This window comes from Scophthalmus maximus, chromosome 13 (genome assembly GCF_022379125.1).
Source record: "Scophthalmus maximus strain ysfricsl-2021 chromosome 13, ASM2237912v1, whole genome shotgun sequence".
Classification (NCBI taxonomy): Eukaryota; Metazoa; Chordata; class Actinopteri; order Pleuronectiformes; family Scophthalmidae; genus Scophthalmus; species Scophthalmus maximus.
Window position 1 is genome coordinate 24,253,184 of NC_061527.1, and position 26,500 is coordinate 24,279,683.

At 43.0% G+C, this 26,500-nt stretch overlaps 1 protein-coding gene across 4 annotated transcripts; it reads right to left on the reverse strand.

Annotated features, from left to right (window-relative positions):
• Positions 1–2,714: 2,714 nt before the first annotated feature.
• On the reverse strand, positions 2,715–25,051 carry trappc8 (trafficking protein particle complex subunit 8). 4 transcript variants are annotated; one of them, XM_035647293.2, is made up of 31 exons: positions 24,721–25,051; positions 21,393–21,602; positions 20,009–20,092; positions 18,585–18,674; positions 18,008–18,182; positions 17,676–17,829; positions 17,094–17,181; positions 15,301–15,551; positions 14,856–14,971; positions 14,618–14,768; positions 14,243–14,343; positions 13,648–13,753; positions 13,292–13,423; positions 12,511–12,735; positions 11,989–12,094; positions 11,476–11,670; positions 11,033–11,208; positions 10,874–10,948; positions 10,232–10,337; positions 9,657–9,814; positions 8,359–8,792; positions 7,822–7,978; positions 7,606–7,702; positions 7,060–7,128; positions 6,912–6,970; positions 5,682–5,888; positions 5,179–5,280; positions 4,842–4,981; positions 4,397–4,439; positions 4,212–4,301; positions 3,522–3,659 (listed from the first exon to the last, which is right to left on the reverse strand). In XM_035647293.2, the coding sequence occupies exons 1-30, from the start codon at positions 24,875–24,877 to the stop codon at positions 4,233–4,235; spliced, it is 4,233 nt and encodes a 1,410-aa protein (XP_035503186.1). In that variant the 5' UTR covers positions 24,878–25,051; the 3' UTR covers positions 3,522–3,659; positions 4,212–4,232. The 4 variants fall into 4 exon arrangements, with proteins under 4 accessions (XP_035503182.1, XP_035503181.1, XP_035503184.1 ...); XM_035647289.2 differs by lacking the exon at positions 4,397–4,439 and having other exon boundaries at positions 2,715–3,659; positions 11,048–11,208; positions 24,721–25,049; XM_035647288.2 differs by lacking the exon at positions 4,397–4,439 and having other exon boundaries at positions 2,715–3,659; positions 24,721–25,049.
• Between the last annotated feature and the right edge of the window lie 1,449 nt (positions 25,052–26,500).

The following is a 26,500-nucleotide window of genomic DNA, read 5'->3' on the forward strand; positions in this document are numbered from 1 at the left end:
TATACAGTATGTGAATTTATTAATACTAGTGCTACTACGTTTAATTATCATGAATGGGTGGAGCCTGCTGTAAGAACTAGCATGGTGCGGAACAGAGCAGTGAGCCAACGCAATCAGGGTCTCAAAAGACCAAATGATAAACAACACTTGACCATGGTGATAGTTAGGCGTGTCATTGAATCACTGGGCGGAGTAGTTTGGGTTGGTTCTGGTTGACTGGTGCTTTAGAACCGGTGAGCTGGTAGAAGATATGCATGAGGGTGTCTAATCAGGACTAACTGCACTTGGTTGTAATTTCTTGAAGATGTTTCACCTTCATCCAAGAGTCTTCTTCAGTTCTTACGGAGTTGTGGTGAAACCAGGTATTTATCATCTGTGGAGTATTGACAGTGTCGATGATCGAGACTGTTTGAACCACTGTCGGTGAAACTGTTGTAACGAGTTTGTTAGAGTTGTTGGAGTCACGTGTCCACAGGTATTGTGGTCACAAGAGGTTAAGTTGTTTTTAAGTGTCCCTGGGAACAGATTAAATGATGAAGGGATGAACGGATGAAGCATTGTAAGTGGGAGAAAGATGACGTCTCAGGCCTCCTCTGTTGAGAGATTAACATAGATGGCTTCCTTCAATCCTATTTCAAACCATCTTCTTCCTTGTCCAGAATATGTGTCTACGAAGAAGTGTCCCTTGTCTTTTAAGTGTAGATAGACAGGTGAGTCCTGCCTCTCGTGGTTTTTTAGTTTCTCCACTGTACATGTCGGCACATTCCCCGAATTAGACTGCATATACTAAGTTGCTTGTCTGCGTGTGTGGTCTTTGTCTTAATGTGTTCCTGGGTTTGAAAATCACAGAGATATGATGCTTGTTGAAGATCCTCCTGAGTTTTATGTGGGATCACCATGCTAATCTGTGAAATCGGCTGTTCATGGGTTCTCTGTGTTAAGGTACAGTTGGTATTAAAAACCTGGCATACAGCTGACGCTCTGGTGCTTCCAGTTCGGCCTGATGCCCCAACTCATGGCCCATTGCCATGTATGAGGTCAGCCTGTCTGAGGCCAAGCGTCTAGAGAGGTTGGTGAACAGCAGTAAGGAAACAGCTCGGACTACCGAGATGGCTCTACAGTTTGGTGGAGGAATTTAAATGTGCCAAAGTACGACAGGAGACGATACTCAGAGAACCTTGGGACCCAGTGGTAAGAGGCTTCGCTCCCACCCTGGCCACAGGGAGCCAGTGGACCCCAACTACCACAGAATCTGCCCTTCAGCACCAGGACATGGTCGGCCACGTCCAACAAGGCAGAGTGGGATTGGGCTCCAACTTGTTACATCCTTACTGACCGCCAGAGGCAGGGCTTAACACTGGATGACTACAACAGAGTCACGAGGAATCCTGAGCAACCTGCTAATAAAGATAAAGCAGATGAACTCGGCTGAAGAACCACGCCCAATGGATGGGGGGGTGGCAACGTTTACACTGTAGTATCTGGCGAATGTACTCGGTGATGCCCGCGAGGCCACAGCGCATATGACCTCCAACGGCACCCCTCTCAGGATGGCCCATGACGTGAGTTAATTGCTGCTTTAGAGCCATTTTAGAAGTTTTATCTTCATTGACTAAGGTGGAAAACTGTTGCTGTTCTCAGCTGTTTCTCAGTGGAGTTAGTTTCAATTGCTCCGCCATTAGGTGGTTTGAATCTCTAATTAATTGCGGCGTCGTGGTCAGCGCCCCTGTGGCCAACTTCGGAATCAGCACGTGGAAAAGTCCGCATTGTGATGAGCTTCAGGCTCATCACACGAAGACGAACTCAGACAAAGACGTGGAGTCTTTCTGAGGAGTGTTTCGTTGGCCAACGAGAGGAACCATGCATCTCTTGATCTCCTGTGTATACTTTCCATTCCTGTACATGGCTCTTCTCGTAGATATTTTAGTACCCATTCAAAACAGCAACGTAATCTTTCCAATCTTATCTACCCAACTTTTGGGAAATTACTTCATGGTTGAATGCATGAATTGTAAGTCCCTTTGGACTAAAGCATCTACTAAATGAATGTAATGTAACCTGGAACAATCTTGGGGTAAAGGTGGCGATGGAGGGGCTGGATGGAACAGGGTGTTGCATTCCAAAACTTTCCAGAAGCCACTTTAAAGACGTCACGATCAGCAGCTCCCCCTTTCACCAGAATGGCACAACAGCCCCCATAACTTCACTCAAGCCAAACCCTGATTCTTTTTCATCAACTTATTCGCTGCATTATCTCACGTTATGGAAGAGGGGAACATCCTGGATACAGAACATTTAAAGGGTTCTTTCTCGGCCCACGTCTCACCCAGGTTTGTGGAAACAGTTCTATACGATTTTTGTGTCAGCCTGTACATTTTGAACAATGAATTGTTTGTCTAAAAGTATTTATTATTAATAATAATAATAATAATAATAATAATACATTTCATTTATAGAGCACTTTTCATTGCTAAAAGCAATCTCAAAGTGCAATAATAATTTAATAAAAGATGTTACTATATTGTCAGCCAGTAAAATAACCATTGTGTGTGAGTATTAATTCTGTACTGTAGGTTGGTGGAAGCACCCAGAGAAACAGTTAAGCACCTGTTACATTGTGAAGAACACAAATTTTCTTCAGTGCTCAGTTTTCACAGCATCTTCTGTCTTTATATACTTTACTTTAAAATCAGAAACAGTCACACTATTCTCTGTATCCGTCACAATACTTACAGTATCATTAGTTACATTTTATTTACTATTTACATCCACTTTGTTATATAAATATCATACATAATTTTTCGGAAAAGCCGTCGAGTCGATGCATACAAGCACTTGATCACAATATGGAGAGTGTGCACATGAGCACATGGATGGTCTGTTGTACTGAGTGAAGATCACACATTGATCCGGTTGTCTTTGCTCAGGAGAAGCTACAGTATGAGAGGGCAGCTGAGTGGTGACGTACAATAATCAGGATGTAAACAGATGTGTACTGCTCAGTCCCTTCAGGACTTTAACGTCTGATTTCTTTTCCACTTCAGTTTAATTGCAGACTGAGGTTGTTGAAGTGAACGGAGGATAGAATCTAAAGGACAGACAAGTGAAATGGACCCAGTGGCGTGAGGCCTGTAGTAACGTGGTTCAACATGAAGAGAAGAGCAGCGGACTTCAGGTCAGACTCAACATTCTTGTCCAACACCAGCAGAACCTCTTCTCATTTGGTTTAAGATGCTGGTGACGGGAGGAGACAGTTCAAGTATGATGTAGGAGGGAAAACCTGTGAGAGGGTGGTGGAGCCACGTACACAAAAGGTCTCCATACTGTACACTGCAGCTGTTGGATGTAAATGAACATCTCCAGTCTTCTTCATGAGGACCGGTAAGGTGAGTTAAAAGGAGTCCAGACTCCCATGATGCTCCTCTCAGGCGTTGTTGATGATGATCAGAGCAGGACTCGCCGTCTGCTGACTCGTCTCGCCCAGCGCCGCCTGCTTGGCCGGCTTGGCGAAGACTCTCGGCGTGTTGAGGTTGTAGACGCCGGCCTGGAGGAAACAGGCTCGCAGGCTCAGGCACAAAACCTCCTGAGGCTGCAGCTGCAGCTTGTACTGGCTCTGCCCAACCCAGGTGAATGAGCCGTGGACCTCCAGAGACTCTGGGCTGAGGACACACATAAACACAGACGTCTAATAAATCAACATGATATTTAACTGCAACATGCCTTCACTGTGCATCATAATACACAGACACAATATCATAATTTACTCGGTAAATGTCATTAAGTGGAGTTTGTCAATATCAGACATTTTTTCCCCCCTGAAATATTACATAATAATTATATTGTGTATCAATATTTTATATTAGTGATCAGTGAATTACAGCAAATACAAATTCGGTTTTACAAAGTGGAAAGACGCGAGTGTTAACAGCAGGGTCAAACGAGCAGGAGCCAAATTGCATGATGGAAATTTCACCCATACAGGGATTTAAAGTCTCTGGCCAGTGCCACACGTCACAGAAGTGTGATACTAAACAGTGGCTGCATCTTATTAAAGGAGCAGTTCAGATATATTCAGGCTGTCCTCATACAACCATCACAAGCCAGCATGCACATTGTCCCTCCTTCTCTATACAAGTGATTTACTGAACATTAAAGCCCCTTCACAGTGGAATAACATACACATAACATATCACAACTGTCAGGATCCTTACCTTGTGCTTTTGTGCCGCAAGTCAATGATCACGTCCACTTGAGCCAAGGAGCAGTTGGACAGATTCAGAGTAACTGGCACCAGACAGAGACTAGAGACAGAGACGACAAGCTTCACTGACCTGGTCCTCCCAGAGGTTACAGAGGTCACCTGTTAACCCTAACCCAGACCCCGACCCTACACTACCTTTAACGACAGACGCTGACAGTCTTGCTCAGAAGACCTGTGGCTTGAAACATTTAAACAGACAATGTGCTGTTAACAAAGTCAGAAAACTCATTCTGATGTGTATGAAGAAATGAGTTTTGGAATGTGTCGCCAGCCGGCATTTCCTACTGAAACAGAGGACGTGGTGATGGAGAAGTGGAACAGTTAAGGCTTCAGGGAACTTCTCAAGCCTAACATTCCTCGGTTTGTCCGTGTTTGCTTATCTTCAACTTCTCCAATATTTCAGACTTCGGAGCACACTTTGTCTAGTCTGTTCCGTATACGTGTAAATATTTGAAGACTCTTGTGTGTGTGAATCTTAGACAACCAGCTTACAACACCAGTGTGTGTGTGCGTGTGTGTGTGTGTGTGAGAGTGAGAGAGAGTGAGAGAGAGTGTGTGTGTGTTTGTGTGTGTGTCTCACCTATCCTGGACAAAGGGGTGTGTGTAAGTCTCGGGGTAGTGCAGGTTGGTTTTGATGAGTTGGGACAGCTCTGCAGAGGGAAGAGCGACTGGAGGAGGCAGCTCAGATTTAAACTTGAGCAGCACCATCTCCTGAGCTTCCTGAAACACACACACACAGACACACACACATCATTTTATGGTAGCCCGTCCACTGTTTATCCTACAGCTTTCAGATGGGCTACTTGTTTTCAACTTGAAACATACATAACACTGTGGCTTCTCACCATTAAAGCATGTCCGCTAAGCTGCAGAGAGAGTGAGAGAGTGTGTGTGTGTGTGTGTGTGTCATCACAGACCTCTTTGGGAGTGACAGAAGTGACCTCTTTGCCGATGGCCTGCAGTGCGACGTGGAGCTGGCCCTCGAGGATCAGCTGTTTGTTGTCCTCGACCACATATGCCTGCAGAGCCACAAATCACACACTGGTAACGCTACTGAACACCCACTGTAGATAGAAGATATTTTTGTATCATACTCTGACATCATCAATGCTTCCACTTTGCCGACATGTTGCACACCTCATTCCACGCTGGGAGCTTTTTGATCGCGTCATTAAAAACATTGTTCAGTTAAAATGATTTGGTCTTTTCACTTATTCAACAATTTCGGTGGCCGAATATTCGCTGCATCCCTATTTAATATGAATCATTGCATTCTATTCTGTGCTTTCTGTTTTATTACATTATGAATCTTATTTATATTTGATTGCTTCTGGCTGGATAGAACAAGTGTGTCTTGTAGTTCTACAGGATCAGGCTCTCGGACTGATCTGGCTTCACACGTGTCATTTGCTTCATGCACCTTCCAGATGACGATAATGTTGAGGTCCAGCTCGTTACACTTTTTGACAATGTTGGTGATATTTGCGGCCTGGTCCTCAGACGAGACGACACCCGGACTCTTGCTGCTGTTTGATGTCCTGAACGAGGCCACGTCCCCTCTCTGGGGGGCCAGGGTCCGGTGGCAGCGGAAGAAGAAATCTCCACAGGGCGTGGAAGAGCTGACAATCTGGTGAGAAGGAGGCCGAGGGTGGAGACAGAAAAAGTTTCCAACATGACTACACGTTTCCATGGCAACAAATAATATTTTAAGTTAATTAGCCTCATTTATGTAGTCTCCTTAATTGCAATTGGTTCTAACAGAAACACCACTTCCACCCACAAAATTAATGTTGTTACTTTATGTTCTGTTTACCCTTAATGGTGACATATTATGCAAAAATCACTTTTTCAGTGAATGTAAACATAAATGTGTGTATCTGCGGAGCCTGTCGGCCCACAAACTGGGAAAAAGACCACCCTGTGGTTTTTCTGCGAGCTGGCTAAACCCTACAGCCTGAAGCTCTGAACAACTGGTTCAGATTTCTCTCCCACTGTGATGTCACAGTTGGACTCTTTTGGGGTAACCAAAATCTGACATACTCAACTTTCCTAGTGAAGGGGTATGACATTTCCTACACATGTTGAAAACGGTTGACCAATCACAACAGACTGGGCCAGTTGGCCAATCAGAGCAAACTAGGGTTTATCGGGAGGATGAGCTATAAGAAATCCAGGTGTTTTAGACAGAGGGGCAAAAGAGGGCAGTTTGAGACACTGATGCCTTTTCTGAACATTAGAGCATGTAAACCTTTTAAGTGGTAACTCAATTTCAAAGAATGAACCTGAATATGAGCATAACATGTCACCTTTAATGTGGTTATAATGTATACTGCAGCTCAGAGCCTGAGGTTTCCCTCAGGATTTGGTAAAGACCAAAAACTGCTTGAATGACAGTGAATGTTTTCATCAGGCAGACTTGACTTCAAATGACTGCTAATGTTGCTCTGTCTGAAAATCAGTTATGACAAGGTACACCATACTGTATGTGATGTACACTAAATATTCCAGATTATATCAAACCAGTGAAATGAGGCCATGATGTCACTGAGCTCCAAAGGATCAGACGACAAATTGCCACTATTACAAAGTATCACCACCAACAACAACACACAGTCACCCAACATGCAGCAAACTACTTCCTCGCATGTACCCGTTCATTTCCCAGGTTCAGGTCTGCAAACGTGTACTTCTCCACGGCATCCGGGGGAGCTACGGAACAAAGGGCAGAGAAAACCAGTCCAATCAGCGTTTATTGAATATTGTTACTGTGATCAGAGCGGATGGATGCGGATCTCTACCTTGTTGGGGTTTGCAGCGCGTGGCCCTGAAACACAGCTTGGCTCTTTCTCTGCTGGTGAGTTTACAGTCTGCAGATGGAGATAAGAAGAATCATGACATATGACCACTCATGTGCCATGATTACACAGCTTGTTGCAGTCACTGATGAAAACTATGGGATTTGGTGGAGAGTTTAGACAAATCAGGAGTTAAACTTTTTAGTAGAGATTACTGTATCATACATGTACTATGGTCACTGTGCAGGATTTCTGTGGCTGTATGAACAATACTACCCCCACCCGTCTGAACTACTGTTGGACACACTTCTGAGCTAAATTTATTATGGAATTTAAATGTAGTTCAATTTTACGGCATTTTCTTTCGTGCTCCTTTTCATGAGTTACATCAACCGGGGAGAAAGATGATAGTCGTATAATATAAAAAAGAAATGGCCATTGTTTTTTCCGTGAGTCAGATATTGTGAAGACCACAGCAATGTTCACACAAAAGCAGTTACATGAACACTATATTCACAATAAAGCAGAAGATGGAGCACACAGACACACCTTTATCTTTGGCTGGGTTGATACACTTTTGGAGACGCCAGTGTTGGCTGCTGCTGGACACCTGGATGATGTGGAACTCGCGCACACCAGACTCACTCTGAGAACCAACAGGAAGGAAATCAAACCAAGTTTGAGCAGTGACACATTGTTCAACTCGACAAACAAACCTTCCAAAGTTAAATGTATAGTGGATGTGTGTGTCTCTGTGCATCTCACCGTGTTGATGTTCTCCACGTCAATGAAGACAAGCGTTCCACCGCTGCCAGTGTCATCCACACTGTGATGTGGAGGGACGCTGCTGCGGGAGGCCGACGCCTGCACACTCAGAGAGCGACTGGCACAGATGAATACCGTGTGTCGCAACACCCGGTGACTGCACGTGGAGAGAGAGATACATACTGCTTAGGTTCATGTTTAGATGAGTGGGTTGTACCTGTAAATCTTATCATTCCTTCTAGGGATGCACCAATTGTGAAATTCTGGGCTGATACAGACGTTTCTGGTTTTGTTTGTTTGTTTGTTTTGTTTTTGTGGTTATTCATTCCCCCCTTCACAGCACAGAGCTTCAACACAGAGACACAACTTTTAGCTGCTGTCAGCTGAGTCAGAGTGCGAATAACCAACACAACATGTAGCCAGTGCAAAATTAATGCGATGCTAAAGATAAACATCGGCCACTGCCGATAGCCGATGTACGGCCGATAAATCGGTGCATCCCTAATTCCTTCAAGACAGTTCCACTTAAATGTTGACCTGATTTTGTTTCCTTTCTCTTTGCTCTCGTAGTAGAAGAGGAAGCTAATTTCATGGACCCCCTCCTGGTCTGGTCCTCTGAGCCACAGAGGCATCTGGGTGGACTCCCCCGGTTGCAGTGTGTTGCCCTCTATCGGGATGTCCATCACACTGGAGTGCTGGCTGAAATCCGCAGCTGAAACCAACACCTCAGATGCCACTGAACCCGGCTGGGGGCCCACAGCAAGCGTTTTATAGGCTGAGCAGTTCTCGGCCGAGGTGGGGCTGAGCGGTGTGAGGGGTGAAGTGGCCTGGCTGCCAAAGGTGAAGAATTCAGGGTGTGTGGACGCCACTCGCAGGCCGCACAGAGCAACACTGCTGACGTTGCAGAATTCGACATAGGCCTTCCTGATCTCACCACACAGCAGAGCAGTGGGGAACTGCAGGAAGAAGACCTGACACACACACAGAGACAGACAGCATGGGCATAAGTGAATAACCTATATGTTTACATTTTGTCTTGGTGTGGTTACAGTATAATGACAGTATCAGCACACATTGTACTCAACATGAAATGACTCAGATTGGGTTTGCGGCCCAAAAATAAATAAATACAGATGTTCTGAGTCTGATACCAGTATTGGAAATGCCTCAGATATAAAAATTCTGGATCAGTCACATTCGATCCGAAACCACAACTTCAAAGTATATTTGTTTCACCAAGATAAAACAGCCATTTTCTTTTCTTTGAAATCACGTATTTTTTTCCACTCTGTTGAACTTCTCTGCCACTGGCAAGCACTGATTTTAAAAACAGCAAAGAAGTGATATCCGGTACTGTAGCCTGGAGCTGGAGGCAGAGAAAATGTCAGCAATTTGGCAATATTTCACGCTGAAGAGTCCCACGAGTAAAACAGCCACGTGAACCATATTGTGGTTTCATACTGTTACTGTGAAAGATACAGACTAAAGTTATTTTCTCTTTCTTAACTGTGGCTGCACGTTAAGGTTTTTAAAGGAATTGAATGTATTCCTAGATTTATTAAATTTTTGAAGTTGCTGTTGGTTTATACTGTAACTGTACTGTACAGAAAAAAAATTGTATTTTATTTTAATAAGCTGTTGCTGCACTTTAACAGCTATTTAGAGGCAGTTATTGTTTTTTACTCCTAGATTGATTTATTTGCACAGGTATTGGCCGACAGGTATCGGAATAGGGAATGGAGAAATGGTATTGGAACATTCTTAGTCTGTGGATTGGTCAGAATCTGTTAGATTTGTAGGATGGGATGTCTCTACTGTCAGTGAGTCGGTGGTACCTCCATCAGGGGCATGGGTGGTGTTATGATGGGATCCAGGCGTCGATCAGGACCATGTTGAACCGACATCTTGTCCTCTTTGGTCTGGTTGAGTCGTTGGCCCTGGATCTTCAGGTCCTGTTTTCCACGAACCACCATCAGATCCGTCGTCTGCTGACCTGTGGGCAGGAGGAAATCCACATAGTCACCTGTGGTCAAAACTGGAAGTATATGGGCACATTCAACACATCCAGTTTCACATATAAATAATGGATACTACATTAAAGTACTTTAAATTGAGTACGTCTAGGTCAGTGTAGACTCAACTTTTATTACAGCTCTTTAACAGAGACACAAAAAGTTCAAAAGTACTTGGACAGTTGGGTACATTTGAAAAAGGCATGTGTGTAGAGGGAAACAAGAAAACAAAATAAACAAGCTGGTCGACCGTGCAGCACAAGTCCAGCACCCAGCGTCTATTTGGATTATACTTTTTAACCCCTAAACATAGGGCACTGTTTATTTAAAGGGATGATACTGATGTGAAACTACTTGAATGTACGCTGGGACTTGATGCTCCGACTTGTGGACATTACCGTCAGTGCTGGGAGCGATCTCTCCAGGCGAGGCTTCAGCCAGGTTGTACACCACACCCACGATGTTCAGCTGTCCGGTTCTGTGTGGCAGCAGCCTGAGGCGGGCCTGAGATCAGAGTGAGATCACACTTAATGTTCACGTTTCCACAGAAGGCACAGTCTTAGTTATTATCATCTGGAGATCAAAAGGTCTTGAAATGTTAATGTGCTTTATGCATTTCCACGGCCAACATAGACAGGTTATTTATCAAAAGGCATGCACACAGAAAACTTAAACTCAGTAACCAGATTCACTAAAACCTTATCTTATGATAGCGTGGGACTTTGAGGAACTTGATGAACATATAGTGGTTTCTATGTGACCAAAAGCAGAACAAAAGAAATAATACAGGGAAAGTATTGATGTCAAAGCAACGTGAAAGAAGACATGATTACTCTTAACAATATTTTCTTAGAGTCAAAATAATTCTCAGGTCTAAAACTGAAACCGAGTCAGTTTGTACTGTTGAATGTTTGACTCTTTGTAAAATTGTCTTTAATAAGATGAGTTCTCTGAGTGTCAAATGAAGTCTATATTATTAACCCTCAGATTATACACGATTGAATGTATCAGAAGGCTGTCCAGTCGTATGAGCACCTTACCATTTTGGTCTCCTCAGGACTCATATGAAAATCAAGGATGGTCTCTGTGGTGACAATATCATCTTTCTGTGTCATCTGCGAGAAGATTGAGATCATGAAAATCTTTTTCTTTGTTTGATTAATTGCAATTTTTCCATCAAAGCAAATAAAAATCACTACATCTAGGCTGCCCACCCCTCGAGCCAGGGTCTCCTCGTTGGTGACGACCTCTGCTGGTGACTCTTCAGTCGATGGAGAGGAATCACTGGCAGTGAAGCTCCAGAGAAGCGAGAGGTCGGACAGAGCCATAGAAATCTTCAGAGGGTTTCTGAATGTCAGCTCCACTATGATTGGCTCTGCAGAGACCAGGGCAGAAAATGTCTCAGCTCAGCGATATCATGGCTCATATTATGATTCCATTATACAATGGAAGCAGGGCTACAGTGGTGAAAACCACACAACCCCTTTTCTGTCCGTACTGTATCTCTACCACGGCTGTAAAATAAAATTGAAGTAATTTTGGATTGGTTGTCAAGTGTCTGTTCAAATGTTAAGACAAAATTCCTCGTACTTAGGTTTAGACTGATGAGGGATACCATTTGAAACACAGTTCCACTACTTACCCTCCACCACAGCCAGCGGGTGGCGCAGGTTGTCTGTCTGACTGTTCAGGCAGCACTGGGTGGGCTGGAAGTTCCCTGGGACAATTCCCCGGTTGGCAGCAGCCACAAGCTGCTCCTCGAGGTGGCACCACATGTCCGTCAAACTCTGGTCGTACTCCTGGTCGAGGGACACATGGGTCGCTGCTTGTTTTTCCCCTGCAAATATCAGATGATAAGAATCAGAAAATAATGCACATGTAAAGACTCATGTCCTATGTCAGAGCCCACGGTTACAGTTAAACTTTGCTCAAAGGTACCTCAATAGCTAATTAATAACTCTTCCTCTTGGACAGTAGTACTGCATGCGACAAGGACACATGGTGCCCTTGTAGCAAAGTGTGTGTGTTTGTGTGAGTGTGTGTGAGAGAGTGAGATGATCAAGTGATACAAGAACTAATCTTTTATCTGGATCAGTGGTCCTCCTACTGGGGGGTTTTAGAATAGGTGAAGCTTGAGGTGACGCCTCGGCGTTACCTTCTGCAAGGCGGCGCTCGTGTCCGAAGTAGACCCTTGTAGCTGAGCTGTGGATGCAGGGCAGAGGCAGTTGGGGGAGGCTCACTTCACTTTCCCCAATCACACTCTGAAAAACACACAAACAACTTGGTTACTTATGTGATGTCTTAGTTTTCAGACTCTGACCCACTACATGTATTTGTATTCATTTATTTAATTTAATTATCTGTCAATAGAGAGTATGCTATAATAATGAATACATTTGATGTCTTACGAAACTTCACACACACTGGATGACTTTCCAGCGTTTGTGTCTGTTTCACTCATAGCAACGTGCACAGATATTCCCATTCCGATCAAGCTTTGATGTTCTTGTTTACAGTTGGATCCATAAAGAAGGATTGATGTGTAGACCTTCAGCTTAAAGTGAGGAATTAAAAAAATATCACTATCTTTTCAAGAACTATTCCTACCGTAGTAGTAGTATGTATCCTGTAATGACAAGTAATAAGGGATTTTAGCACAGAGACAAACTGTAATTACCTTATAAACATAGAGATACTCTCTGAGGAAGGCGCCCTGCTGTGTGGCCGTCTGTCTGCTGTCGTTGGTCAGGATCTGTTTGAAGGCCACTACAGCGTTCTCCGGTTGGCGAAGTGTGAAGGACTGACGGCCGATTGTGAAGTTGATATGGTCTTCTGCCAAAGACCAGCCCCTCTCCTTGTACACCTGCATGGCCTGGCAGTAACAGCGCAGAGCATGCCTCCTCTGAAGGGGAAAACAGCAGAGAGGGAAAGTGACAGGTGTAAGAAAGAAGAGATACTGACGTACTCAAGTCAACCACCACAGAGCAGGAGTGAGATGTTCCCTTTGTCAGACCTTTAGACAAGTTTCATAAAGGATTGCCAAACCACAACTCCATATTTCGTCTTCTTCAGCTTCCAGCTAAAATACATTTGACCTGATCCGAGCTCATCATTTTACATATGAACTAACAATCCTAAATTAACCAAATCACTACCACCACAGTAACCTACCAACTGATGGGAATTAAAAAATAATAGAGTAATAATCAACTCAACAATTCAGGGATGAATTAGTAGACAATAACTAAACTCAGACAATTAATAATTGTGCTTTGATTTAACCAGAAAATTTTCATGTAGTTGTGAAAAAATATAATGCTAAACACAACTAAATGCTGCAGATTAAAGACGAATCGTCACTAAAATGAACAAAGACTCATGAGAAATATGAGGTGCGACTCATTCATAGGTATGACTCAGGTCAGACCACCTAGAACAGTGTTGGCTGGAGGGCTCACCTGTCCTGCTTTGCTGAAACGATGACCGGCCAGGATCATATGGAAAGCAAACTTGCGCACCATAGGGATGCGCATATTAATAAAGCAGTGGGCGGCCTGTTCCAACAGCAGAGCACTACGCAGGTCACAGTCCTGCACATAAAAAAAAAGGTTAGAGCAGAGTATATCCACTGCGTTTTCACTTGAGGATTTTACTTCTGTGAATTTACCCTCTCCAGTTGTTTGACTGTAATATTATAGAACATATATATATATAATCTATAAAATGTATAAATGCAATAATTCCCATTTGGACAAAACTAAAAACTCATTGTGCGCTATAGTGAAATATATATACACCCGCGGCATTTCCTCACCTCGCTGGTCATCTTGATGAGCAGAGTGGCGGCATCAGAATATTTCCCCTGACTCTTGAGTATCTCAGCGCTGAGCAAAGCACATCGCTCAGCCAGCACCATGTTCCTGCGGAGGTGCAGTCAGGAGGAAGTTAACATGTTGAACCAAAGCCACAGTCTCTGAGGGACTTTCTGAAAAGATGAGCTTGTGATGTAGTTCGGTCAAATAGTGAGCACAGAACTCAACAAGGACATAAGTGGCAACTCTGACAAGATCCGGAAGTGCTCTTGCAAAGGGGACGTGTGATCAGGTTTTATTTAAATTTTCAATAGCGTTCAATCATTTTAAAACTCTCAAATGGGATTTATGAACGTAACGCCCTGAGAAAATGTTTCTTTGAAAAGTGAGAGGGCCATGGCTCACAGTGACTGCACACTCTAGATAATAAAAAACATCCTTTGTGTTCCAGACAATCCCTACAGCCAAAGAAAACGCAAGACAGATTAAAATATGTTCCTTAATAAACCATGCAGGAGAAAATGATCAAATAAAGAAATATTCAGTACTTAAAAATACTCTACAGACAGAAGAAGAGGTGATTTGATGGGAACGTACTTGGAGACATCTCTGTACGTCTGTATGGCAGTGTCCATGTAGTGAGCTGGGTATGGGCGCGGAGCTCCAGCCTGCAGGAAGGCAGAGACTGCAGCCATTTCCTTCAGAGTACAGCAGGATGAAAGGAGGTCGTCAAGTCGGGAGGGGACAGAGAACATAGGGTTGTGAGTGTAAGTGAGACTGACTTTGGACAGATGAGCAAACACATTCTTACAATCTTACAACTGAAAAGCTGAATTTGATGAAACGAATGACTGCTCTGATTCAGCTGTTACGGCCAGGTGTAATGTTAGATATTACTCTGCTGAATGCAGCTTTAAGATTTGAGTTGGGGAATTGTTATACATAAGGACAGATAAAAAGGTGTGTTCTCACCAGTGCCCCTGCAGCATACAGCATGGCCTGGTCGGACAGGAAGTCTTTCTTGGCAGTGTGGTAACAGCTGTAGGCCAGCTCGTAGTGCTGAACCAGGAAGCACAGGTCGGCCATCTTCCTGATCTGCAACTCCGGGGCTTCTGGGGGATATCTGACGTCATAGAAGTTAAAAGTCAATCCAGAAAAGTATCAGTAAATACCACTTATAATGCGTGTATAAATGAATGGGAGGGCTTACAGGAGGCCAAACGTGCTCTTTGGTTCACTGATGCTCTTCTCTGGAGCTTTCCCTCCACCAAACCACTTCTTGGTGGCAGTGAACAGAGAGCGACTCAGACCTTTCCTGGAGATCAGCTGTGGACAGAGGAGCAGATATGATCTGATATAAAATATAACATAATATAATATGGGCTCAGTGCAATATATGAACCCAGAGTTCAAACACAAAGCGCCAATTAAAGGATGAAAAAAAGAAACGCGTTTTTTTTTTTTTTACATATTTACTGAAATTATAGAATTGGAAAAAAAATTCTGTTATTGTTCTTTTTCTGTTATTATTGTTTAGTTTTGTGAACAATTTTGGTGATGATTGAACATATGACAGGAGAAGTGGAATTGAACACATGTCGGGAGCAAGTGATTCTATCAGGTTAAACGTCGAGGGTCAAGACGTGCTGTCGTACCTGGTCGTTGAGCTGCCTGATGTTCTTCTCTATGTGCGGCAGCAGGCCTCTGGAGGTGAACTCCTGGATGAACTGTCTGATGTGGTCGTGGTCGTTCAGGGTCAGACATGCCCCGTGGCTCCCTGCCCCTCCTGCCACACTCTCTGGATCTCTTGCACCTTTCTTCAGGGCAGTGAGCGCCTGCAGGCTCCCGGAGCTGCTGGCAGGGTCCAGATGGAGAGGATGGCTACCAAGGTTGTTGGACACTCCCTCTGCAACAGAACCATCTTTATTCTTGACTTGCTTTATCACAGTCACCAAACAACTCAGATGAATCAGACCAGTTCACACAAAACATTCCTCGTTGGTGTGATTGCTGGAAAAATTCACAACACGTTATTCATCAAAACGTTCAACTCAATTAGGACACACTCTGGTTGGATCCACCTTTTCATAACTTTCAAAAATATTCTATGTTTTTGCATTTAACTTGCGAAATAGCAAACGTTGCTTTCCAGAAAAAAAAGCAGAGAACTTTTGCCCATGGTCTTAAATGGAAACAACCTTCAAGTCCGAAGGGACCGAAGTTTAAAGGGCCCATATTATGCTCCAGGCACCTTTTCAGCCTGCCTCCACGTATATTTTGTTATCTGGGGTGTCTGCCAGCCCACGGAGAATGAAAAGAAAACAATGAGTCGTTGATTCGTGGTTTGGGTTGATCGTGCAGACAGTCTGTAAACGAGCCATTCACAGCCCGGGCGGCAAGTGACTTAAGTTGACTCCTGCTACTGGGGCGACCACGCCCCCAACCTGAGCAGCACCTCCCCCCTTGTAGTGCGGAAAAACAGATTGCGTCTACGCCATAATTTTCTCGCGGCTGCCGGCAGTTGGTCGCGGCTGGTGGCGGTCGCGGCTGGCGGCGGTCGTGGCTGCCGGCGTAGCTAGACTTGCGGCCGGCCGCGAGCTCCGCCAGCCGGGATGTCGTTAACGTTCTATCGCCCAGCCCCTTGTGCTCTGTGTGTAATTATGGAGAACGTGTTCGCTGTGCCTCCCGGGTCTCTACGTCGTGTATGTGTCTTGTTACGTGCGACTGTTGTCATGGCAGCGCAACGCCTTAGTTGCACAGCAGACCCGGGGAGGAGCGAGGAGGAGCGAGGCGGAGCTTTGCGGAACACGAAGGGAGGGGGGCGAGGAGTGAGCAGGAAAGCGCTGGAATCGACCATAGTCTCACAGGGCTGTTTATACAGAAAGAGGAGGGTGCTGTGTGGCTTGATCCTTGACATGGAATGGCAAAGACATGTAGTTCACACACCTGAAAACCAATGTAACTTGTGTAAATGGGGGCATAATATGGGCCCTTTAAATAAAATCTTAAACTGAAATATGACAGAGTGCATCTTTGTGCACATCATCAGAATGCGACTTTACCATTTTTTCTTTACCAGACATATACAGTATAACTAACAAAAAATCTGAGTAAGAGATGCAGTGGTTACTTGAGCAGGGGCAAATCCTTTGATTTCTTTGGGTGTAAACTGACCAGGTTAGTCTACATCTCACTTTCACATCTTAGAGAAACTGTATTATCAGAAGGGTGAATATATGTATGAGGAAACGAAAATCCAAACAGATTCTCAGGGGGAGAGATGAAGCAAAAATTGTTTTCAGGGATTAAATAATTCACTTAAACTCAGATGTATTTCTAGAAGCATTTCCCAATCATAATAAAAAATGAGAGCATATTAAGCTCCAAGTACAGAGCTTGTAGTGTAGATTCAGATACAGACACATAGGTGAATGTCAATATGACAGACCTTTCTCTGAGGAGTTATGGTCCACTTCAGGTGCACCGACACTGTTCTCAGCTGTAGCACTGTTCACACTTAGATCCTCCAGCACCTCCTGAATAAATAAGGGTCACAATGTTAATACAAGGCAAATTTATGATGGTGGTACACAAAACTGAGCTGTGGCTCTAACCACAAGGTCATTGGTTCGATCCCCTGGGCAAGACACTTAACCAGAAAGTAGTCCTGGTGGCTGTGCTGGCAGTGTGTGAATGTGTGTGTGAATGGGTGAGTGTGACTTTTACTGTAAAGCATTTTGAGTGGTCGATAAGACTAGAAAACTGCAATATAAAACATTTACAGCAGACTGTCAGATTCATGTGTTGTGCTCACTAGCAACTCTGCCATCACTGCTGTGATGAATTTTCTACTGAGTGACAGATGTTTGGGCTGAGAATGGTTCGGTCACAATAACTTCCCTTTTGTTTGTATGTGAGTGAAAGTGAAAAGGCTTTTCACTGTTGTAGTGCTGCTAACATACACATACATTTGTTGTTGCCATACAGTGGCTTATGACACCGGACCAATAACAGTCACTACATTTCTTACCTGGCTATGCAGATTATTCTTGTGCAGGTATTGACTCCAGGGGTCTGGAATCTGTTCGTCGTCTTCAGTGGAGAAGGTGTGAGAGTTCATCTTCAACAAATAGCAGCCCTGAGAACCATACCTTTGTTTCATGTCCTCATATACTGTATCTGCCCTGGAGAGGAAGGAGGAACACTCATCAAACATCAGTCCTCTTACTCCTACTACAACCAAAACACAGAAATTATAGAACATGGAATGTTTCACTGATGTCACACCGAGACTGTTGTTACACAACATGAGATGATGCATCTTGTCTGTATAAAAGGGCATAGTAAAGCTACTTTCATTACCTCTGTTCATCCCCCTCACTCATGTCATGCAGTAAGACGTAGTACTTGAGAGTGTTGGGGATGAACCACTTGGGGTTGGTGTATTCTCCACTGTGCTGAATCCTGTGCTGCTCCTGGGAAAGCTTGAGGAACTGCTCCACGGGGACTGCCTCAGTGGAGGACACCACCAGGAGGCCTGTCAGTACCAGGTCAAGGACAACACACAGACAAAGAATCTGGAATGTCTATGGGAGCAGACGAGAACTACCACAGCCTCTCAAATACATGGTTGTCTAAATTCAATTCAAATATTACAACTACAGCTGCCCAGTAAGGACGATAATGACAATTTTAATAAGTCTGATGATCTCACTGCTCTGCACTGCTGGACTAACCTTAGCTTTACAGGCCGACAGGACAAGATTGTGATGATCAGTTTTCATGATTTTACACATTTTAAACCACTCAAAGCTCTATACAGCACAAGTCACATATCTGAGATTTTATAAAAATTCCCACCCTGAACCAGGACAATGCCTGTTCTTATTTGAAGGTTAAAAGGTGACGCGACCAGGTCATGCAGCCGATTGAAGGATACAGGCGAGGTAGTGGTTGAGGAACTCGTGGTCGGAGGCAGGCATTGATTGCAGAAAGTTCTCCCTGTAGGCTTCAAACCAGGGCGTGGTCGCTGGAAACACAAAACAAGATAGACTATTTCATCTGGGGAGACATCTGCCACTGTTCCACACCATTTGGTTTTCAGTGTCTACCAGATCATTAGTAAGAAACCATTGCTTCAAGCCAAAAAAGTTTGTTGTGAAAACTTTCATCACAACAACACTACCTGCACTGCCAAGAGAGATGCACAGTTTCCATTTTAACTATGTGTAACTGCTTCTTATCAGTTATTGTAACAGGACAAGTCTGTTGAGAAATCAAACAGCCCACAGAAAACTAGTGCAGGCCATGAGCTGCTTTCATCTGGGTGTCCCAAGGTCAGATGGGGGATTAACCAGCATGTATTGCTATCTGGAACAGTGTCAGTCTTGATACTAACACAGGATGGTACCCAGGTAACATGTATGCAGATCCTACAGACCGTGATTGCATGTCTTTTTATTAACATCTTTCGCTCTCTCTCTCCTGTCATTAACTTTCTATCAAAAGCATAATATAATAAATAAAATAATTCATTAATATAAATGATAATTGTTGGATAATGATTTCAAGAGTAATGACGGTGGTTGTCACTTCATGAAAAGTAAACGTATGTAACAACACAAAGTAAGCTAATGAAGCCTCCCAAATGTCAAACATATATACATAATACAACTGTACTAGTAGTGGAATCTGACATTTCCTGTCCAGTTTGCCATATATGCACTCATAAACCTATATCTGTATATCGATACCATTCCAAGACTCCAATAGTAACAGTCAATACAGAGACGTTATTAATCATAGGACATTTAAAAAAAAATATTTTATTCATTGATTATTAAAACCGATTAGATGTAGAAGATCCTGTAAAACTTCACCAGTAATATCTCAGACATGATTATTTAACATCAGAAAAAAGGATAAATAAATAATATATAGTTCTCACACCAAAACCTAGGACTTCACAATGCATGGCTCTAAAAAGAATGATAACATTCATCACCCACAAAAAGTTATTTGAGCTCATGTTTATAAATTGGCCTTGAATTTAAATTTGAGAAGATTGTGCATTTTTAGAAAAACAATAAAATCAGGAAAAACTAAAGATACGATCACTGTGTATTATTTTTTTTCAATCCCAGTTTATATTTTAGAGATGGCATGTGCACGTTTTTGACTGTATGTATCTGGACATATTTATCATGTCATGTGTCACATTTCAAAAAACCATCAACCTCCCTGTACAACAAGCGGAGACACCCACAGTGCACTGCAGCTATTGTAAACTAGAGGGAGAGGAGAAAGGCAGGTGTGGAGCTGGGAGGACTACGGCGATCCACACGAGCCAAGAGACAGTGATACCTGTGCAGTGCTTGGAGGTGCTGACTTCCAACAGTGTGTCTCTCCAGGCACTGTACCATGGGAGGCTAGCTTTAAGAGAGTGATCTGACAGGTGGAAGCAGAGAGCCAGGGCTGATGTTAGTACGCGGACAAGTCTCCTCATTCCAAATGAGTTCACAGATGATCAGAGGAAAAACCAGGGTTTTGATATCAATTATGACAACTATTGGAAATCCTATTGTGTCATTTCAAAGTAGTGAACAGATTCAACAGTGTCAGTAACAGTCTTCATATTTGACTTCTCTCCAGTGATTTCATACAGTCACATCCAGAAGGATTTGTACAGTGAAACATATTTGTTCTTCAAGCTTCAGGACATCAATGTCCTTACTAGAGGCTTGACTAACACGTTGCCACATTTACAGTATTGACAGATTTCTGCTTATTGCAGATAAATTGATGTAAAAGCTGTAACAAGAAATGGAAAGACAGAAATATGCACTTGAGCTGTTTTGTTACTCAGTTGGGCCACGACAGAGCACTGCCACTCAACAAAAACACTGAGCTGAGCTCCCCACTGACAGAGCAGAACATAGACTGTCATCGTGATGAGGGGCTCCTTACTACGTCCCCTCATTTTTCATTTTTGTAGAACCTAAAATAAGACTATCAGCAGTCTTTTTAGCCTTGGCCTCCTCTTGTGCATTCAAGTGGTTAAATAGCGTATAGCTTCCTGTCAAACCTAATTTAACATTTATTTTGTGAAACACAGACAACTCTAAAATTTTGTCCTGTGTCACCACAATGCAAACAGCCGTTATACAATATGTTTGAAAGAGATTTTTTTGCAAAATTAGTCTCTACCTTCACGAGACCAGCTAATGTCTGGGGGAGCTAGTTAATGACTTTTTAAGCATTATAACAACTGTTTAATAGAGTTCCTTATTGACTGTAGTCATAACATGCAGGATGTATACTGATGCATATATGTGGCTCTTTAGGTAAGTAGACACTAGTAAATCCTCTTGACTGGAGGTGGCTACAGAGCGTAGACATATATATATATACACAACACCATCAACAAGAGGTCTGTTGCAGTTTACATCCATGTCTGTCCACAATCAATATATATGTAGTGATGACTTTTGGTAACTCAGTGTTATAGTTGCTGCTAGTCTTCTTTTTTAAAATAAGATAATTTGTTTTTCAACTGCATAATGTCCCTTAGTCCATAGATGGACAGAATCGGGACAGAATCCATTAAAAAATAAATGTAAGGGATCCTTATCAAAAATGTTTGTCCGTGTAATGTGTAACCTCCTTCAAGGTTTTTTGTTTTAAAGTCCCAAACATACAGTCTAACTGACCTTTAAAAAGCCAACATCAGTGCAGCTTTTATCCTCACCACTGAAGTTGAGGTCGTAGTCTCCTGCAGTGATGACGCTGGCCACAGTGCCCTCTTGTGGCTGAGAGGATAGCACCACTTCGTTGAGCAGCCGACGCTGGGCGGGGCTTAGTGCGGCGGACGCTATGTTGGGGCTCGTCGCCACGTTGTTGACAGAGATGCGCATGTTTTTCACCACCTGCACCTGGTTGTTGGGGTCCCGGATGTGACCTGGAGGAGACGAGCACAACACTTTGTTCAGTCACTCTGTCTCTACAAACAGTCTCAAGGTGTGACCTGCATTGCTGTTGGTCTTATTGTGGTTTCTGCTCTTCTACTGTCTCTGTGATGCTAAATTTATCCTAATAGTTATCTCAGAAATCTGTCTTTTTTAAATGCATCATTTTGTGTTATATTTTTTGACACAAACTGATGCATTTTAAGTGAGTAAAATCAAAACCTGTTCTGTCCTCAGGTATTCACGAAGGTTGTTCCAGAGATGTGGGCCATAGTAGTAATAGGATGCCTTACCGTGGGTTTTGTTCTGAATTTAGGAATAATTAAAAGGTCCCATGAGCACAACACCTGAAAGTTTAAGAGGGATCATAAATTAAAGAGAAAATCTGGTAGATAAGAAGGACCAAGCCCCTTAAGAGCTTTAAAAACAAATGGAAGGATTTTAAAACCAATTCTGAAGCAGAAAGGTTTAAAATGGGTATAATGTGTCAAAAGTGTAGCGTGGACTGAATTGTCCTGAATGGGCAGCATTAAGAATCCTAACACTAACCCTCAATTCAGTTTAAACTGCGCTTGCAACATCGACAGCTAATCCAGTCTAAAGTACATTGGCGGTGGTCCAGACCTCAACACGACCCCTAACCTCAAAACGTCACAGACACATTACTGAACTTCCTGTGGGCCTGAGACATACACCAGCCAAGTTTTAAATCAATCAGGTGAGCAGTTGTCAAGAAAATCAGACCACACATTTCTCCATTTATTAGTAAGATGAATTTTATATTACTAACTTGATTCTATTGCTGGCAAAAAAACCCATTCATGAATCAATTTTGATAATAAATGCCCCTTGACCTTCTCTTTTAATAATTCATTTGATAAAAATAAGTAGGTTATATAAGTGGCAGAAAAAAAAAATCTGTCATAGATTTGTGGTCTGTTTTCAATTTTTGTCAGCAGGATTTCCCCCCCAGGGATATTTAGTTCCACTGTACTAGAGTCGACATGACCTAAACGGCAGCAACACAGAAGTAAACATAGACACACTGAGGCAGAGAAGATGCTGCTAATTATTCTATCAAGGGCATTTTGCCAGGATGAAATGCAAAAGGATGGATATATCTAAAACTGGGCATTATCTTGAATTTTCTTTGGGGCTAACTGGATACTTTATTTTTTGGAATTAGACCTGCCAGAGGTAGGTAAGTGAAAAAAAGTGTTTGCATTTTTGTGTTTGTGAGAGAGACAGTAAAGGTGAAACTCGTGTGGTTGATTTATGGCTTCAAACTGACAGTGAGACTGCTGCAGAGTAAAATGGTTTACTGTTAATATCAGACCCAGGATTTGTGCACTCCTTGTTACTGGCGTGACGTTGCGTCGCAGACTACTGTGCATTACTGCGTGGCCCCATGTTTCTTTGTAGTTTCCTATTAGTCAAGGCCAGTAACACTGTGTTCATTCATTCATTCATTCATCGTCTACCGCTTTATCCATTTAAGGGTCGCGGGGGGTAGTAACACTGTGTTGGCTATGATTATTCTGATGTGGGTGTTTTATGAATGGAAGGCTTGCAGTGATGAGCTTTGCCTGCTACAGCAGCAAACCTGAAAAATGAAGAGTTTATTTTTTTTTGTTCTGTGAATTATTATTCTGTGTGGTCAATGGTGACTTGTCAATCAGAAAGCTGAATATATTCAGCTTTTACTGTAGGAACTCCTCATAGACTGCATACAATCTATAATATACATAGTCCACAATTAGAATTTAGCTTTGCTTGCTCGGGTCCACGCATGTCCACCTACACCTTCACCTATTGGACGGTGCTATTTGTCAATCATGATGCTTAAGGGTAATTCCATGCCCACTCAACGAGGGCCTGCCAGTTCACGTCATGGATTTTCTTGACAAAAATTCATGTATAAACTTCTATTAAATTCATGGGACCTTGCAAGGTTTTATAGCTCTACTCCAAACACCTTTTAAGTTATTCATTTCATGATTCTGTGTGTGTTCTAAGCCTTACCAATTGCTTATTATTCTTTGGATTGGGTCGAAATTTGTACTGAACATTCAAGACACCCTAAGGATAATGTATAACATGTATTCATGTAAATAGTTGTTGCTGAAAAAATAAATCAATTTGTGTAGTATTACTACAGTTCTATAACAAGAAGAAGATATATGGTCCCGGAAAAAAAGTGGAATGCCACGGCGCTTCAGAGCTTTATATGATGTTTTGACTGTATATTTTCCTACGAAGGATTATTTTAATTTGCTTGAAACTTTTGAATGGCAAAGAGTTTAATGCTCATACTATTTTCTTTAAATAGCCTAGATGAATTGAGTTACTGCCACGTGATTGGCTGATATTTGCCAAAGCTCCTGCTCATTGAGTACATGAGGTGTTGATGGTACCAACTACAGACTGGAGACACATTACAGGAATAACCAACATTGACTGTCTTAGTACGGTGTAGGGCCACAACTAAAGTCTGTTGAATATTGTTTTCCCTCACTCTGTTTTGATGATGATGATGATGATGATGATGATGATGCTGCTGCTGAACCTAAATCTCCCTTATGGCAATAGCATACGATTCACATAACTCACTCGAACCATTCAGCGGCCTCAGGCCCAATGGACGGGCGACAGGTGGTCTTCCTGTTTCCTCCACTCATTTATCAGGTATTAATATTTGTCAAATTGTTATGAGCAGAGTCAAGAGGCCTTCTTGATATGAAACTGAAGGTAAAAACCACAGGTGCTACTACGAATCGCATCACTTGCTTACAGTTACTTCGTGTTCGCTCGGACAACGCAGCTGCAGCTGAATTTGCTAGCCGGCGGTCTGAAAGTTTCCCTGGAGAGGAGACCAGGGGGAGACCGGTCCGGTGTCACTCGGTGGACCTGAGGTCCCCCCCCCCCCCCCCTCCTCCCTCCTGTCGACGCACTGCTGCCTAGTCACAGTCCAGGCTGCTCGGCGTCTGTTAGCGCGGAGCTAACGTCGACTGTAACGTCAAGCTAACGATGCTAGCTACCCGCCCGAGCCTCGGACTGTGACAGCTCCGGCTCGACAGTCAGCACGCCGGCTTCCGGGCGGCGGCCCCTTACCTTCGGACGTCAGTCTGCAGAAAGGCCTCAGTAGCTCGGCGAAATTCAGGTTGTTCTTGCGAGTCACCCTCTCCGCTTCTTCACTACACAGGACGGCCACCATCGGGACGAACGAGTCCTGGACGAACTCCTGAACAGACTGAACACACTGCGCCATGTCGGAGGGCGAACAAGCAGCTAACACGGAGAACGGGGTCAGTTGTCCTGTGATTTAAGAAAGCGGGACTATTTCATTGCTGAAGACCAGTCCTTCTCTATTTGCAGACAACAGCCATGTTGAATTCGTCAACCTACTTCCTGTGTAGCTCTAAGACGGTCAGGTGACGCCTGACACCGCCCGACACCACCGACACCCATAACCTGCCTCTGATTGGCTAGGAGTGATAGTTGGTTAGGGTTCAAGCCAATTCGAGGCAGGGAAGGGGCGGGCATTCACCCACCTCAGGTGGTTGGATGGACACTTCCGTTTCCGTTCCTGTTGTTGATGTTCTGACGTCAGGCCTATTCGAGGGAGCAGATCTTCCATAGTAATCCAGTTGAAATATAAATATTAAAATGTGAGAATACACATTTATCCTATTACATCAGCAGCAGTGAAAGAGTCTGAGTTGGAAATAGAGACATTGTATTCATCTTGTCTTCAAGCAACACTTACATGTCCAGTTGTACAACTCCTGAAGATGTCTTCATCACTTTTTGAATTCGTCAAACAATCTTCTTTAATCTCTTCTCTCATCTGTGTTCACACATTTGACTAGTTATTGCAACAATAATGCAGATTGGGTTTCATTGCAGTGTTGTAGTTGAGTCACTAAAGCCCAGTCATCAAGGGTGAATCTGATGTAAAGTCTCTGGCATTTAAGCGCTATCTGTTTCTGACAGGTTACACAAGAATTGTCACGTTAGCTGGTGATCAAGGATGCCTGCCCTTGCATTAAATAATAATGTTACAGTTTTCATTTTGTTATTTTATTAGCAATCAATATTATGGCCCATTACAAAAAACGAACAAATTAGAAACCAAACTATTTAAACCAAAAGTCTCATACAGACCATATAAAATCGACACAAATACAATTATTGAACCAAAAAATATGACGGTTAAATCTGGATTATCAAATATTAAATAACTTTCACCTCTAAATCTTTGTTGGTGAATGATCTGATAACTGATCATCACTTTGATTTATTCTATATGACTGAAACCTGGCTAAAGCCAGAAGAATATGTTAGTTTAAATGAATCAAAACCTCCCTCTTATAATAGTACTCATATTCCTCGGACCAAAGGCCGAGGAGGAGGAGTAGCAGGAATTTTTCCAATCAGACTTATTGCTCAACCCTCGACCTAAACTTAGTTTTAACTCATTTGAAAGCGTAACTCTGAGCCTCATACACTCAAGCTGGAAATGTCAAAAGACAGTTATTCTAGTCGTTGTATATCGACCACCAGGCCCCTACTCTGAAGTTGTATCTGAATTATCAGACTTTTTATCTGAGTTGGTGCTTAGCCCAGATAAAGTCAATATAGTGGATGTTGCCTACGACATTCATGTGGATGTTGCCTACGACAGTCTTAGTTCTGGTGTCTCAGGTGCAGGCACATCAGCATCTGGAGCATGAGGAGGAGGAGACGGAGTCCAGGTCTGGATTCACTGGCAGAATGTTTTTGTTTTTTGTTTTTTCTACTTTCATGGTGTTTGTACCTCGGCGATGAAAATAAAAATACAAAGGATTAGTTAGTTCCTTATTAATTTGTAACTTATTTGCGTGTTTCTCTT